Raw genomic sequence first — 16,988 nt, 5'->3', positions numbered from 1 at the left:
TAATCATAAAACCTAACATTCATACAAATACCTACCATTCACATTGCTTTTCGTTTTAAAGATTTTACGCTTGGTAACATATAAATCTGTTGTTTTTATGCGTACGAAATGGTTGTGATCCATTGCTCAACCTGATCTTCTTTTTTTTTTGCACACAAGGTGTCAAGGGTAATATGGTATGTTCTCTAGTATTTGGACCATTGTGGCTTGTTAAGCATCTTAGTTAGTACTACATTTCAATATCACATGGTTCAAAAACTTGCACATGTTCAATGATTTAGTGGGTATTTGACTGCAGATGTTGTGGGGGGACAAAAATCTCATGAATCAATACGTACTTGACTAAAAAATAAAAATAAACTACGACATTAATATAAGTTTAATCGGCTAGAACCAAACGACCAATCGTAACCGAAAGAGCCAATGTTGTTCTATGTTTGGCAGCTCGATCTGCGCAACAAATATGATAATCAATAACCCTTTGTCAAAACATCGTTAAATCATGTTCGGACTTAGTAATTTGTGTCGAGCTGGGCTTTATGATCAACTGATCACAATATCCTTGACCAGCACTCTTATGTTTTATATAACATGCTGAATCATTTGGTACTTGGCACCGGATGGACTTGATTTTCAGTTTCTCATGTTTGTAAGAGTAAGATCTGCAATGAGAAACATACACAATGTTTCAGGTCGCATCTACAAGCAAGGTGTAAAGTAAAAACATTTTAACCCTTTTAAGTAACAAAAATATTAGTATATTCGAAAGTGACTAAATAAAGGTGAACTGATAGGTTAAATAGTCACCGAGATGGAGGAAGATATTTTACTTAGGGAGAGAGCGATGATTAAAAAGCTGTACATGTCGATGATGAGTTGATCCCTCGAACTTAGAATGATGTTAGCAACATTATTCGAAATACATTTAAAAGGTAAAAATTAAAGATAAATCATCTCCAATGGTTAAGGTAAAGGAAAAATTTAATGTACAATATTACTACAAGTTGCATTTTCTCTTTGTGGGCGTCATGATGATTTTTCACCATACACTAGGAATCTCTCTTCATAAACTTTAGTATTGGCCCTACAAAATTAGCAATGTATCCACATCAATACTAACAAATTATATAAGTTAAAACCGGGCCTCGTAGTCTGGTGGTAAAAGAACCTCGGCTGAGGTGCCCGCCACCCGAGTTCGAGCCCCGGCCACGAGGGGTATTTACATGGGCTGCCTCTCGCCCTCCAGACCACTTCGCGTAACCAGGGGCCCTTAAGTGGACGCTTAAAAATCCTGTAATGGCTTGGGCTTAGGCCCGGTGGGCTAGTCGATCACGCAAAGTGGTCGGATACTGGATTATCAAAAAAAAAAAATTATATAAGTTAAGATATATAACAAAATGGGACAACTCTCGAGATAATTTTCGAGCTGAATTATCTTCTAGAAACCAAAGGATGCTGAATTATGTGGGCTGTCTATTCAAATCATTTAGCTACATTTTTGAGTAGCTTTTTTCCTCGCAGAGTTCAATTAACAAGAGTTTGATATTTCTAAAACTAATAAGGGAACTATACTTAGTTACTTACACTCGATACTTCCATATTCTTATAATAGCTTCTTAACTCAAACAAAATTTACTTTTCTGTAGTTATTTGGTATTCGATTCTAGTTTTATTGGGTTAGTAAAGTTCTTGAGAGTTGAGATGATTAGGGTTTAATCTTTCCAAACGTTTCTACACTTTCTCCATCCTTTTGGAAAAGGGGTTAGTGATTCTAATCGATATTTCATTATTTTATATTTTCACATGCCATTATTAAGGTTATGTGGGTCAATCCCACTACCTATAGCCAAACCATAGGCAGTTCAACACGTACGTAGTTATATAATAGAATCAGATATGTTATACTAACTAATCTGTAAGATATTCTAAAGACTTGATATTTTCTTTGCGAAAACGTGTTATATTATAATATGTTTGTTAATATTTATTATCCAATTTCATTTGAATTATACGATAAATTATAATCCAATACTCTGGACCCGTCCGACCGGGCAGGGGGTGTTTTTTTTGTTTAGGTAATGTAACTAAATATTTTTTACACCATTATAAAATCTATAAAAATTATAATAAAATGGTGACAAAAATACATCACATAATACATATATTGTTGTTACATAATTCCACTAATAGTAAAAGTAAAATGATTAATTTATATAACTGTAAATGCAAATATCACGCAAATATTTGTTTTTATTTAACCGATATCATTTTTATTTACCCGATACTGAATTGGCTAGTGGTAAAGGAAATGCTAGTAGCATTTCATTGGTCGGGTTTGATACGCGTTGAAAAGAATAATTTACAACATTTGGGTTCATAGTAAAAAAGAGAAACTATTTTTTTCATTTTTAGAAATATACTTTTGTTTTCTATAAATAATATAATATTTATTTATTTTTGCACGTATTATGTATTTTTTATTATGACATTACGCATAATAATTAAAATATAAAATTTTAGTATATTTTTAGTTTATGTATGTATTTTCCATTAACTAAAATATATATGCGAAAAATAATAATTGAGATGTTTTGATAGGTTTTTGGTCATAAATGATAACTATATTTAAATTTCCAACCCGTTATACAAGTAGTCTTAATTTTTAATTTTTCAATCCGATATATAAATATTCGTCGTGCATTTTTAGTAAAATATTTATATTATACTTATTAAAATGAGTGATTTGTTAGAATGAGTAATTACATTTCTTGTATTTATATTATTATCATATTAATTTAATTTTAACTTATTTACTTTAACATTTTATTATATGTAGAATTTTTATTTTATATGAACTTTTTTCTCTTTTTTATAGAACATTGTTATCTTGTCTAAATGTTTTTCTTTACATACAAAACTTGAAGAATATTCTTTTGAAACTTTCTCTATTACAATTTTCTCATAAGAAAAATTTTAGGTGTTTTTAATTTTTTTAATACTAATACTTAAATGTACATTTTATTACCAAATCTAATATTTCAAATCCTTATTAAAGAAAACTAATTTAAGGTAAAATTCAATTGAAAATATGTAATATCATACATAATTTAAAAATAATTTTCTAATAGCATTTTAGTTTTATATATCTAAAACAATATCGTCAATTAAATAGATTAGTCAAATTGGTTATTTGAAAATTTTAATTAGGTACAAATTTAGAATTATCAAGTAAAATGGATCTTTTTAAATATGTTCTCATTATTAAGTTTTTATTCTCAAATACAACATATCCTTTAAATTTTTTAAATATTGTTAATTGATTTTACTGTTTAACGGAGGATAATATCCACGAATTTATGGAAAGGGTTTTTCTACTTTACATATTAAGGTTTATAGTATTAATGTGCATTAAGTGTAATATTATCATGAATTTGTTGTGGAATAGATTTAGGAAAAAAAAATTAATTTAGATTTAAGTTTATTAATTACTTCAATGACATTGCATTGTGATTAAGTTGTAAGTGTTTGGGTTATTTTTTATTTGTAGTTTTATTTTAATAAAGTAGATGTAAAAGATATGAGTAAATCAAATCATTATCAAGTGGTCTAGGTTAGAACTATGTAAATCATAACAGATATAAATGTAGACTGCAAACGAAAAACATTTATTATTCGAAGCATATATAGGTCCACGAATTTAATCTAATAGTGAGATTCTGCCAAGAAGATACGACTTAAATTTATCACATTAACTTTTTTTTTTATAGAGAAAAAACATCACATAGAGAAAACACTTTGTTTATAAATTAGATTCATTCTATGAGTGATTTCAAAATCATATTGTACTCTTTCTTTTAATTTTTATAAAATAATAATAATGTGCTATTCTAGTCTACGTTTTTAACTATAAGTTTTTTAATAATTTATTTTAAAGGAAATGTGTGTTAGTTTACTAAACTAGTTTTTATAAATGAAACGATATTGTAGCCTACATAGAAGTGTCGAACTATAAGTCTGAATTAGTTTATATTAAGAGATAAAAATAAGATGATAGGGGGAAGAGGAAACACATATTTAACTAAACATGGACAGAGAAACAGATCTAGCGCGTGTTAGTGTACGTTTGGAATTAATACATAATACACACACAATATTATATCCAAAAACATATATGGTTATTTTCTCAATGTTAATTGTGTTATTTACTTAATCTAGAATGAGGTTTTCTATTTTGTTATTTTACCAAATTACTCTGTAAATACTAGCACTCGAAAATAATTAATATGTAGATCAGTAGATGGCATCAAAAAGGCTGTGATCAGTTGATGATCATGTCCACAACAAACAGTTTACATGCTTGGTTTTTACTGTATCAATGCGGCAATGTCATTTATAAAAAGGTAATATGACACATAAATTCGGTAATATGACATTCTAGAAAAGGTTAGTTGGGGTTTTTACTGTACAAAATAGAAACTGAGAGATTTCAATTCATCATCAACTTGGTATAAACCAAAAGGATGAGTGTTAAAAACAAAACAAAAGGATGATTGTTTTGGGAATCTATGCCATTGCCAACTTTGGATGTGTCACATGTCATTCCAAAACTAAAAGAATAAAGCCACAATAATGCGACGATAAGAAAATCTTCATTCTATGATACTTTGATACCACATTTGTCCCACCCTTATATCTCTATATATGCATGGTGCTTTATCAGTTTCTTGGTTTCTTACAAACAATACTTTTGATTCCATATTCATGCACGGTCCCTTAAGATAAAATATTAAGCTTCGTTATCTAATTGTAACGAGTCATCACATTAAGCTCAAAATACAAACACAATTCAGCTAAAGACCAGTGAAAAACCATAAAATACAATAACCCTTTTATGAATAAAAGTAATCTGAAACTGTATTCTATTAACAATTTCTTTAAAAGTATTATATTAACAATTCACACACGTATTCTACAGGACTTGAATTTGAATAACCAAAACGGGATTATGTTGTTTTTGAACTATTGTTTACTCTCCTCAAAAGTGGAGAGATAATTTCTGCTATTTTAAGCTATATTCAGCTGAAATGTTTTTTACCCTGAGTTTTCCTGATTTGTAAATATTCAGCTGCCCTCAGAGTTGTACTCTAAAAAAATTACTCCAAAATAACTATACACTCACACCCTATATGTTGGTATAAAATATTTTCAATATTTTGACTTTGCTTTAAATTGAGTTGTACCTAACATTTATTCTGTAAATTTTTAAATTAAATACATCTTTCTATTTTATAATTAAACCTACATATAATCACTAATATTTATTTTTTTATACTATTATCCATGTTTCCAAACAATATACTCATTTTTAATACTATTATCCATGTTTCCTAACAAAAATATAATTAATTTTGTGTCCAAACAATATAAAATATTAGGTCTCATCTTTTTAATGAATTCTAACAATTTTCTTTCAAATTATTTAGATAAATTAGATGATTGAAAAAACTCAAATAATTTATAAAACAACCAAAATAAATAGAACTTATTTTTACTGGTTTAAATACTAAAAAATATTTTTAATCAATAATAAATCAATTAAATTAACGGATTATTTTAATTATATTTCCTAAATAATGGTTATATTATTTATTTAAGTAACATAATAATTCAATAATAGCCATTACATAATATATATATATATATATATATATATATGTTATACATTGTAAAATAAATATAATAAATTAATTTAATTATATAAAAAGGAGTAATATGATCAACATATTTATAGTTCTTAATTATTTTATATCTATCATTTTCTCTATCAAAATTTTGTAGTAACGTCGTAACTTTATAAAATTGCAAAACGATGAACTTTTGAAATTTGGATTAAAAGGTGACATATTATGAAACACTAACAATTTAAATCAAATTGGATTACATATGCGGTCATCCATCGGTTCAATCGGTTAATCTCGGGTTCTAGTGATTTTTTTAATATGTTTTAAAAACCTAAATCGAATTATCGGATTACTGGATTAACCGGTTTGACTACGGGTTGAGGTTGAATTTAAAAGCACTGATTGAAATTAAAAAATATTTTAAAGTTTTACAGTTAAAAAAATATTTGTTAAGTTATTAGTGGAATTTTTTATCATAAAATATTCCACGCTTGCAAAGCGCGGATCAAGATCATCTAGTGAACAAGTAAATTAGGTTCATTCTCTATTGCGTATTTAATACAAGTAAGATACATTTCTCTCTGGCGTATTCATATCTTTTTAACCTTGAAAAAATGACATATTTTAATTCTTTTAAGTTCCTAGCTACAATTTCGACCGTCTAAAGTTTTTGTCTAAATCTTGGATAAACGTACTTATGCACTGCATCGATTACCAAATGCAAATTGTACCTGCATTTACAAGTTAATTCTCACCTACTATATCGTTTTCTTAATCTTGTTATGCTCCGAAAAAAAATGAAGCTTAAATGAAAATCCGTTTCCGTGGTTATTTCATGATAACAATTTGTTCACGCAATCTCTAAGCGTTTCCCGACCACAGCTCGATGTTGTTGTGCTTATCTTAGCATGTGTTTGTGGGCAACGTGAAACTCCTGGTCCAATCATGTACTATTATATAGATGTGTTTGAAATGAGATAAATTTACAATATGATACTGACACGTATAGTTTTTTTTTGTCATCCGGTTAAAACCAAATTGGTGGTTCCGGATCCATGTGAACGACATAAGAAAGTTGTTTTTTGGCATTGCGTGCTAGACTATCCGCCTTTAAATTTTGTGTTTTTGGTACATGAATGATCTATTAGCTGAAGAAACTTTCTTTCAAAATCTTGGTATCTTCCAAATAATTTGCAAAAACTGGTCATTCTTCTGACACGTATAGACTTTTGCAGAAATTTTGATCATGTATATCTCAATTTGGTGAACCAAAAAGCATTCGAGATGCGTCCAAACGTTTAAAAAGGCATACGGCCGAGCCAGAAAAAAATTCATTGGGCAAATAATAATTATAAGAACATTATTATTAAATAATTAAATTATCTTATAAATGCATTTTTGTCAATTCTATAAATTCATTACCATATAGTTTATATGTAAAACAATTTTTTTACAAAAGTTGCTTAATATCAAAAAATAATAAAAAATTCTAACAATGAAAATATGTTTTTCACATGGTATGACAAATACAAATACATATACTTGTGTTAAAAATACATATATTTAGATTATGAAAGAGGGTTTCTTACAAAAATTATGAAACTTAAAATGATGGAAATACTAATTATTTATTTGATGTTTACTAAAACCATCAAGCAAATTATTGTTGAAGAAAGAAAATCGTTTTCTTTATATAAAATGGAACTAATGGTTTAATGTTTGCGAATCAGATAAGGAAACATGATAATGGTATCAAAAATGTATTAAATGGCGTTTAAAAACAGAAATAATGGAGAAATTAAACTGATTTTTTTCGAATTGATTGTGTTATAGGGGGCAATAAATATTTTTCAGTGGGGTAATCAAATTTTCTTCTTAGCATTTAAAGGAAATTTTAAAATTTATGAGGGCAGCTGCCCCTTACTTACCTTATGTAGCTCCGCCCCTGCGCATACATAGATATATAATATTTGATGTCGATGCTACGTAATACTTAATATGCTTCTTGCTTATATGAAAATCTCAATGAGATTTAGGAATAATAACTCTAATTTCAGAAACTTCGCTCAAATTTTGTTATATCAATATACAAATAGAAAACAAATAAATCAAAACCGGTATACGGGAATGTAAAATGGTAACTAAATAAAAGCAAAAAAAAAAATGGATGTTGTATTAACCAAGCAGTAGTACCTGATCAGTTCAATTCAAGTTTTAGAAGTTACCGTTCGCGATTGCTTGCCCAAGTAAAATGGTACCATGGTTTAACCTCCATCGAGAAAACTCTTGGAGATTATTTAGGACCTCCGCCCCATAGTTTTTAAAAAGGGATTATTGGTGAAATAACCAAAAAAAGAAAATTAGATTTTTAGAGAGAGAAAAACAAAGATAGGAAGATAAAGGAGGAGAGAGGGTAAGATTTTTTAGATAGTGAATTATGTTTTTTTTTTGTGTTATTGAGCCCAATTTTCCTTTTAAAAATGGCTGTTGAAAACAAAAATCAATTGATAGAAAAGTTTTATGTTTTTCGTATATTCAATAGCTAAGGGTTTATATTACTCATGGGCTCATGACGTACTGATAGAGACATTTTTATTTGCAAACAAATTTGAGCCTTACAGTTTTCTTGCTTAGTTTTATCTGATTCTTTTTCCAAAGGTTAAATGGATAGGAGCCTCTGATTATATATTTGTATCATTTTACTTCTAAAGGATTTTGATTTCTGGGAAAATAAATATTTTATTTTTTTAAGAAAAAAGAAGAAGATTTGTATGGTTTCATCATCCTAAAGATTAATAATTTTAAAATTCGATTGACTCATATTTTTCTAAAAATTTTCAATTAAATATATCTAATCTATTAAAACTGAAGTATAAATATAAATTAACCCTTAAAATAACCTTTTAATTACATCTAATGCCATTCTTTTTTCTCTGTAAAATATAATTAATTTTAATATATTAATTTACAAAAAAACATAATAAACATCAGTTTCTTTATAAATCATCCTCCTATATATTAATTGAGAAGTCACTTTAGTGATTTATGCTGACGTGTCGCTCATAGAAGAGCTCTCCAATTAATTGTTATAATTTGATTGGTTGATTGTTTTTCATTTTTTATTTATTTAATTAAAGTTTTTCAAAGGAAACTATTCGTAGAATTACCTAATCTAATCTATGTTTCCAAACATACAATTAAGCATCTTAAATATAGATGAATTAACAAATTTATTTATAGAAATAAGTAAATATCTAGATTACATTATATAAACTGATAAGATACATATAAATACATATGATACTATATAAACAATTATAAAAACGGTTTTTTATTATGTTTATATTAGTAGTGAATAAAAATAAATCATGGATTTTTGAAAACTAATTAATCTAAACTTAATAACATTAATTAAATTCACTCATTCACTATATATATAGTATAAAAATGTGTCAAATGAATGCAAAACAGTCAAATAAATAATTCTAAAAATTTCAATCATTTTTCAATGACAATGTGATATCATATATGCGTTATCACTTTTAGAAATGATTAAAATATTTTTATATTTTAAAACATAATTTTTTTATTTAAACGTATATTAATCAAGAAAAAGTTTATTTAATTCATCTAATAATATAAACAAATGAATTAATATCATTATATGATAAGTCATTTAAAATTATATTATTTGGTAATTCATTTAATTATATTAATCCAAATATTTTTCACAGGATTTTTCTAGAGTTAATACTCTATTAATATAATTCATATAGCTTGGTTTATAATAATATTAACATGAGTGTGGACCGACTCAAAGAACAAAAATCAAAATATGCTCTCAGGCCCGACTACCGATGCACGCTTCAACTACTCTCTCGAGAACAGAGCTCCGCCTTCTAAACCTCGTACGGACGGTGGTTTAACCTAGATCTACTTTCCTCCGACGATGGTTTCTACAATTTCAGAATTTTATCTTCAATTCCTACCGATGATTCACCTCCTGTAATCCACTTTAGATGTTTCAAGCCATGAAATCCTCCAACAATCTAAGGAAAAGACCTAACCAGAGCATGGCTTCCAACATCTCACCTCAGTTCAACTTGATAATCTCCTCAGACCGTTGCGTTTAGCTCGGTTCTGACGAGTATTTATTCAAAGTTGTTCCTCTCTATACTGGTACCTCCTATATTTCTCCTTTGCTAGGTCCAAGCTCCTACAAAAGACGGTCTGCCCGGTGTATCTACAGATCCCCAACCGACCTTTTTCTTCTCACTATAAGCTGCTTCAAAGAACTACTTCCCTCAAGCTCAGTGTTACCCCCAGACCTCAAAACGTCTCTTGGTAATTTTGAAGATGGCTAACTCTAGTAACTCTCTCAGCTTGAACAACACGCTCCAACTGGAAGAGGAAGATGATGACCTGGTTATCCTCCCTGACGTTGACAACTCTGAGCTCATTGCTCGCTTTCAACTTAGCTTAGTGGGTAGGCTTTCAAACAAAGAGAAAAGGAGTGTGGAAGCCCTCATTGCCCTCCTGCCTAGACCCAACATATGGGATGTTGAAGGCAGAGCTAGAGGTGTGGACCTTGGGAATCACAGATTTCAATTTGATTTTGAGTCGGAGGCTGACCTACAGAAGGTGCTCAGTAAACGACCCTGCCATTTCAACAAATGGTCTTTTGCTCTGGAACGTTGGACTCCACACGTAGGTGACTCGTTTCCTCACAAGATGACTTTCTGGGTCAGTGCCACTGGAATTCCGACACACTTCTGGCTTGAGCCAATCTTCAAGGCCCTTGGGAAGGGACTCGGGCTAGTTGGAAAAGTGGAAGAAAAGGCAGCAAAATTTGAATTGGAGCTGGATGCAGAGCGTCCCTTAAAATTCAAGCTCCGTGCGCAACTACCTTCGGGTGAGATCGTCCCTGTAACTCTTGAATACTCAAACCTCCATCGTTGGTGCCACCACTGTCGTCTCATATCCCATGAAATCGATACTTGCCCTCAAATAACTGATGAACAAAGAGAACAGTTAGCAAAAGAGAAAGACCTATCAAGAGACCAAGTCCCCTTCCCTAGAATGGAAGTCAACAGAAATGGAGAGAACTCAAGGAGAGCAACCGCACCTGTCTCAAAGGCTCCATTGCCACAGGAAAGGCGACAGGGAGATCATCCTCAACGAGACATCAGGGACAGCGTTTGGAAACGCATTGACTCCCGTTATGCTCCTAGAGAAGACTACCGCCGAGACCACCGTCTAGCTCCTCGTGAACAAGAGAAACTGCCACACCAAAAAGAAACTTACAACAAGAGAAGATATGATGAATCTTTTGCTTCAAGTAAAAAAAAGAGAAGAGGAAAGGAAAGAATCGAGCAAGCACCTACCCTCAAGAAGAAACTCGGAGGAAGAGCAACTCCCTACAGCTTCTCGTGCGAAACAACTTGCTCGCTCCCTTCCCCTGCCTCAGCCAGTGACTGACAAATCCTTAAAGGAGAGAATCAGTACAAACTTGTCTCCTGAACACGTTCGGGAACGGCCTTTTAAGCTTAATCTACGATCAAAATCTATTGAGGATCAAAAGCTGAAAGGAAAAGTGGCTGATTTGGAGAATGTATTTGATGAGGGAAGCTCTGCAAAGAAGAGCTTAAAATTTGAAGAAGAAAGGCCTCGGTCTTCAAGTAATCTGCAAGTCGGTCCACTGAAGATCCAACCTTCAAAGGAAAAAGAAAAGAGTTGGTATGAACAGACTCTAGAAGAGGAGGAAGAGTCGGTGGATCGGGAGACTGTTAAACAACCTGCTTTTCATGCGGAGGAGACGAGGGAGAATGTAGAGGATCCTGATGCAGAAAAAATCCTAGAGTAAGAAGACTGGATGGTGGATGAGGCTAATTACGATAACGATGACCTGCTAGAGGAAGACGATCTGATGGAGGAAGACGACCTATTGACGGAGGATCTGGAACAAGTGGAGGCTGTGATCGCGCCGGCTCAAGAGGAATCGAGCAGATAAACACGGCTCCTTCTGAGCCGGAGATAGGCAAGAAACTCTCTGCGAGACCAAGTCCTCTGGCCCCGTTTGATCAAACAACTGAATCTTGTCCTGCTCAAACCCCATCATCAAAATCGCGTCCATCGCCGGCAAAGAAGAAACGGAGCTCCCCAAGCCCAATTGCAACTGGTGTCTCTCTGACACAGAGGAACCTAATGGGTCGGGCTTCTGGAAAGGCTAGAGTTTATAAGATTGGGCCGAATCTGCAGTAGGCCCATGCCCCCTCTCCAAGTGACAGTGAGACAGCCGTGAAGAACAACAAAAAATCAGCAACGGTGGGAAATAATAAACTACCAAAAATCCCGGGATGAACACAATCGCTTGGCATTGTCAAGGGGCGGGAGCCGACTTGACCAAGGAGCATCTACATGAGTTGTTTCATTGTTTTTTACCTAAGTTTTTATTTCTTTCAGAGACTAAGAACAATCGGAGGTTTTTACAAGATGTGCAAGTTTCTTTTGGATATGATCATGTTTGTACCGTTGATCCGGTTGGTAGAAGTGGTGGACTTGCACTTTTTTATATGGATGATCCCTCGGTTACTATTTTCTATGCGGACGCACATATGATTGATATTGAAACTAGACTTGAAGGACACGCTATCTTTATGACCTTTGTGTATGGCGACCCTGTTGTTGGACATCGGGACTTAGTTTAGGAACGATTGTCACGCATGAGTACCAACCGTGGAGGAGCGTGGTTTATGATTGGAGATTTCAATGAGATTACGGGAAACCATGAAAAGAGGGGAGGAAGACGTCGTTTTGAGAGCTCTTTTCTCCCCTTCCGTACCATGTTAGAAAATTGTGGAATGCTCGACTTTCCATATAAAGGAAACTCATTCTCGTGGGTGGGAAAAAGGCGATCCGAGAAAGTTAAATGCAAATTAGATAGAGCAGTGGCGAATGAAGAATGGCACACCTTATTTACCCATTCAGTTGTAGAATTTTTAAAACTTTGGTGCTCAGACCATAGGCCGGTCCTAGCGCGCATCCAATCCAATAATCGACGGAAAAAAAAACAAGACCTTCAGATTTGACAAAAGATGGATAGGAAAACCAGGTTTCAAGGAGGCAGTGGTCTCGGGATGGGGACAATTTGATGAAATTCCAGTTAGGAATTTTCACCAAAAAGTTACCTCATGCCGAAATAAGATTAGCTCTTGGAAGAAGCAAAATCCAACAAACTCTGACATACTAACAAAAGAATTAAAACAGAAGATAGATCATGCACAAGATGACGAAAATTCGACTACGGAAGAAGTGGAAGACTTGAGGAAACAATTGATTTTGGCCTTTCGAGAGGAAAACATGTTCTGGGAACAAAAAAGCAGGGACCAGTGGCACAAACACGGAGACAGGAACACAAAATTCCATCATGCCATTACACAACAAAGGAGAGCCCAGAACTGGATAATCAGTATAAAAGACAAACATGGGCGGCTGGTAGAGAGTGAGATCGAGGTAGAGAACGTAGCTGTTCAATACTTTCGAGACCTTTTCTCTACCTCCTCGCCGACAGAGTTAGATGCATCTCTTCGCTTTATTACTGAAAAGGTGTCCCACTCCGATAATAGGTTACTCTTGGGAGAACCGATGGAACATGAGATCAGGAGAGCTCTTTTCGACATTAACCCAGAAAAAGCACCCGGACCGGATGGCATGACTAGTAAACTGTTTCAGGAATTTTGGTGTGAGATGCGTCAAGACATCATCAGACTTGTACAAGATTTTTTTGCGACATGCAGTTTTGACCCACTTTTGAATCAAACAAATATCTGCCTCATCCCCAAGACGAAGAAACCTCGAGAGATGTCTGAGTTCAGACAGATCAGTCTCTGCAACGTGAGCTACAAGATTATCTCTAAGCTACTATGCAAGAGACTGAAGAGGGTGATCCCACATTTGATCTCAGAGACCCAATCTGCCTTTGTGGCAAAACGTTTGATTACTGATAATATCTTGATCGCGCAAGAAAACTTTCACGCCTTACGGACGAACCAAAGATGTAGGGAGGAGTTTATGACCATCAAAACAGACATGAGTAAAGCGTATGATAGAGTGGAATGGAGCTTCCTAGCAGCTTTGATGTTGAAGATGGGCTTTGATGAAAGACTGGTTGACCTCATTATGTGTTGTGTCACGTCGGTCACATATCAAGTTCTAGTTAATGGACAATCAGGAGGACATATCCTACCAAGGAGAGGTTTGAGGCAAGGAGATCCCCTCTCCCCCTTTTTGTTCATCATGTGCACTGAGGCTTTGATCTCGCTTTTAAAGGGAGCAGAGGCGGAAAATAAAATTGATGGACTTCGGGTTGCGAGGGCGAGCCCGAGGATCTCCCACCTCTTATTCGCGGATGACAGTCTTTTCTTTTGTAAGGCGGAAGTACGCCAATGCAAGGAGATCATGGACATTCTAAAAATATATGGAAAGGCATCAGGACAACAACTAAATGCATCGAAATCTTCGATGTTCTTTGGTAACCGAGTGGATTTGTCTCTGAAACGGGATATAAAAGAAGTCCTTGGATTTTCTTCAGAAGGAGGCATGGGGATGTACCTTGGTTTACCTGAACAAATATGTGGCTCAAAGATGAAAGTTTTCTATTTTGTACAAGATCGACTATATGGACGAGTCAATACTTGGTCATCTAGAATCCTCTCCAAAGGAGGGAAAGAGGTCCAAATCAAATCCGTGAGACAAGCTGTCCTGACTTTTATGATGTCGAGCTACTTACTCCCACAAGGTATCACTGATAAATTAAGGAGTACGACCTCAAACTTTTGGTGGAGCTCAAAACAAAACAGCAGAGGTTTGCATTGGATTGCATGGGACGAGATATGTACCCCCAAAGATTTGGGGGGCTAGGTTTTCGAGATCTTCATGACTTCAATATAGCGCTTCTTGCAAAACAATTATGGAGATTAATTCATTATCCAGATTCCTTATTGGCACGAGTTTTAAAAGGAAGGTACTACAATAATACCTCCCCGTTAGAAGAGCGACGCATATACTCACCATCATATGGGTGGCGCAGTATCATGGCAGCTAAACCCCTACTCATTTCAGGATTGCGAAAAACGATTGGTACAGGTCGAGACACAAGGGTTTGGAGTGAGGCATGGGTTCCAGACTCTGTGGCTAGACCCCCCAGACCTGCTAACCATATTGTCTACAGACTACCCCAACTTCTTGTTCATTCCTTTATTAGGGATGATGATAAGGAGTGGGACATTCAGCTTCTGAGAGAATTCTTTCATCCAGATGACATCCCACTGATTCTTGGACTAATACCATCTCGCTCCCTTGTACCGGATGGATATGTTTGGAATCATACAAAATCAGGAGTTTATTCAGTTAAAACCGGTTACGACCTACTCTAATCAACTAAGCTGAGCCTTAGAAAGAATGGGCCATGGAACCCAGCATCACGAGCCTTAAGAGTCATGTCTGGAGGATAAAAGCCCCGAGTAAGATGAAGCATTTCTTATGGCAGGCTTTATCGGGTTGCGTGGCGACGATAGAAAGACTTACATACAGACACCTGGGCACCGATAGGAGTTGTCCTAGATGTGCTGACCCAGTGGAGTCGATCAATCATCTAGTTTTTGAATGTCCTCCTGCCCTGCAGGTTTGGGCTTTATCGGACTATCCGTCCCTTCCGGGTTACTTCCCGAGCACATCTTTATACCAAAACATGAATTTCCTGTTTTGGAGAAGAAAAGAAGTGGCTCTTTTGAGACCACAATTCGACACCTTCCCATGGATATGTTGGTACATTTGGAAGGCGAGGAACGACAAACTCTTTAATGGAAAGTCGTATCCCCGATGGATACTCTTCAACATGCGTCTCTTGAGGCGGAATGTTGGAGGAAGGCTAACGAAAAGGAGGAAGCTGATGAGGTGCAGGACGAGTCCCATACTACGGTGATCGAGTCAGAACCCCCTTGGATACCTCGAATCCCTACTTGTCAAATTGATGCGTCATGGATCAATAATGGCAGTGTAAGTGGCTTAGGCTGGACTCTGAAGGATCAAATGGGCTCTGAACTCTTTGGTTTACGGGTGTGCAACAGGAAGCTCTCAGCTTTGCATGCTGAGATGGAAGGTTTACTATGGACGACCTCATGTATGAGGGATATGAGTATACTTTCGATCCGCTTTGAGACGGATTGTTCGGATCTAGTAGACATGACTACTAATCTGATGGAGCGGCCAACCTTTGCGGCAGAGATGAAGGAGCTCCAGAAGCTACACGAAGGATTCGAGGAAGTGAGTTTATCTCATATTCCTCGGCGTAGAAATGGCCGAGCAGATGCGCTCGCAAAAGAAGCACGAAACAGAGGATACATCTTTTTCCATATAGATCAGATCCGGACAGACGGAGAGACTCCTCGGAGAATCGGCTCGTCTGCCACCATTTGATCTAGCATTCATGGATAGCCGACAAAAAAAAAATTAATAATAATATTAACATGCTTATTTTTAATAGAAAAAAAGCAGACATAAATAAAAAACAAGAGGAAAGAATAATAAAATATGTTTGTTGTGTTTTTGGTGTTTTTATATTCTTATCTATTTAAGTTTGAGTATTTGCACTTCATACACAAACATTACTTCATAATTAGGTAAATGCCTAAGCACACCTTTTTATACTATACGGAAAGGAATTTAGACATTGCTAGCCCTACTGCAAATATCGGGAGGCGGAGCAGTAGCAGGCCTGTGTCATTCACCTAGGGCCGAAATGGTAATATTGTTTTGTGATATTCCGTGATTTTAACGGTTCTAAACTCGTTTTGGAGCAATTAAATGGTCGGTTTTAATTAATGTTTTGGTCTATTTGATGCGTTTTGGTGTTCTTAAGTGTAATATGCAGGTTACTAGATAGCTTGCAAGAAAAGAACGCATTCAGGATTTATTCAGAAGCAAGATGGACCGAACAATGGACCGAATGAGAAGTATTGATCGCACAGGACATAGATCGACCGATCCATTGTTTGTGGATCGACCGATCCAGAGCTAAGAAGAAAAGCCATACGGTTTCATGCACTAGATCGACCGATCCGACCACGGAGGATCGACCGATCCCACGCTCTACGGGCTCCACACGCACCAATGAGCTTTTCACTCCTTTTTACCCACTCCCTTCAATAATGGACGAAAAGAGAGGACTTTTAGGACTCAGAAGAGATTAGAGACGACCAAAAAGGAGATTTACAAGTTCTTGAGAGAGATTTGAGAGTTTTGTAACTT

General features: G+C 34.6%; 1 protein-coding gene and 1 long non-coding RNA gene across 3 annotated transcripts; one reads left to right on the top strand and one right to left on the bottom strand.

Annotated features, from left to right (window-relative positions):
• Positions 1-372: 372 nt before the first annotated feature.
• Positions 373-8,087, bottom strand: LOC106293523. Of its 2 annotated transcripts, none has more exons than XR_001260514.1 (3): positions 7,907-8,087; positions 831-1,084; positions 373-662 (listed from the first exon to the last, which is right to left on the bottom strand). It is a non-coding gene; the product is annotated as an uncharacterized LOC106293523 (long non-coding RNA). The 2 variants fall into 2 exon arrangements; XR_001260515.1 differs by lacking the exon at positions 7,907-8,087 and adding an exon at positions 1,169-1,200.
• Positions 8,088-10,037: 1,950 nt separating this feature from the next.
• LOC106345012 lies at positions 10,038-11,942 on the top strand. Its single transcript, XM_013784289.1, has 3 exons — positions 10,038-11,019; positions 11,105-11,540; positions 11,594-11,942. The coding sequence occupies exons 1-3, from the start codon at positions 10,038-10,040 to the stop codon at positions 11,940-11,942; spliced, it is 1,767 nt and encodes a 588-aa protein (XP_013639743.1).
• The last annotated feature ends 5,046 nt before the right edge of the window (positions 11,943-16,988 follow it).

Source organism: Brassica oleracea, chromosome C5, assembly GCF_000695525.1.
Source record: "Brassica oleracea var. oleracea cultivar TO1000 chromosome C5, BOL, whole genome shotgun sequence".
NCBI classification, from domain to species: Eukaryota; Viridiplantae; Streptophyta; class Magnoliopsida; order Brassicales; family Brassicaceae; genus Brassica; species Brassica oleracea.
This window is presented reverse-complemented; position numbering and strand designations above follow the sequence as displayed.

Excerpts from the sequence above, each read along its gene's own strand:
- LOC106345012 (XM_013784289.1), top strand. The coding sequence starts at position 10,038 with ATGGCTAACTCTAGTAACTCTCTCAGCTTGAACAACACGCTCCAACTG. Across the intron at positions 11,020-11,104 it reads TGATGAATCTTTTGCTTCAA|CTTCTCGTGCGAAACAACTT; the intron begins GTAAAAAAAAGA and ends AACTCCCTACAG. Across the intron at positions 11,541-11,593 it reads GATGCAGAAAAAATCCTAGA|AGGAAGACGATCTGATGGAG; the intron begins GTAAGAAGACTG and ends ATGACCTGCTAG.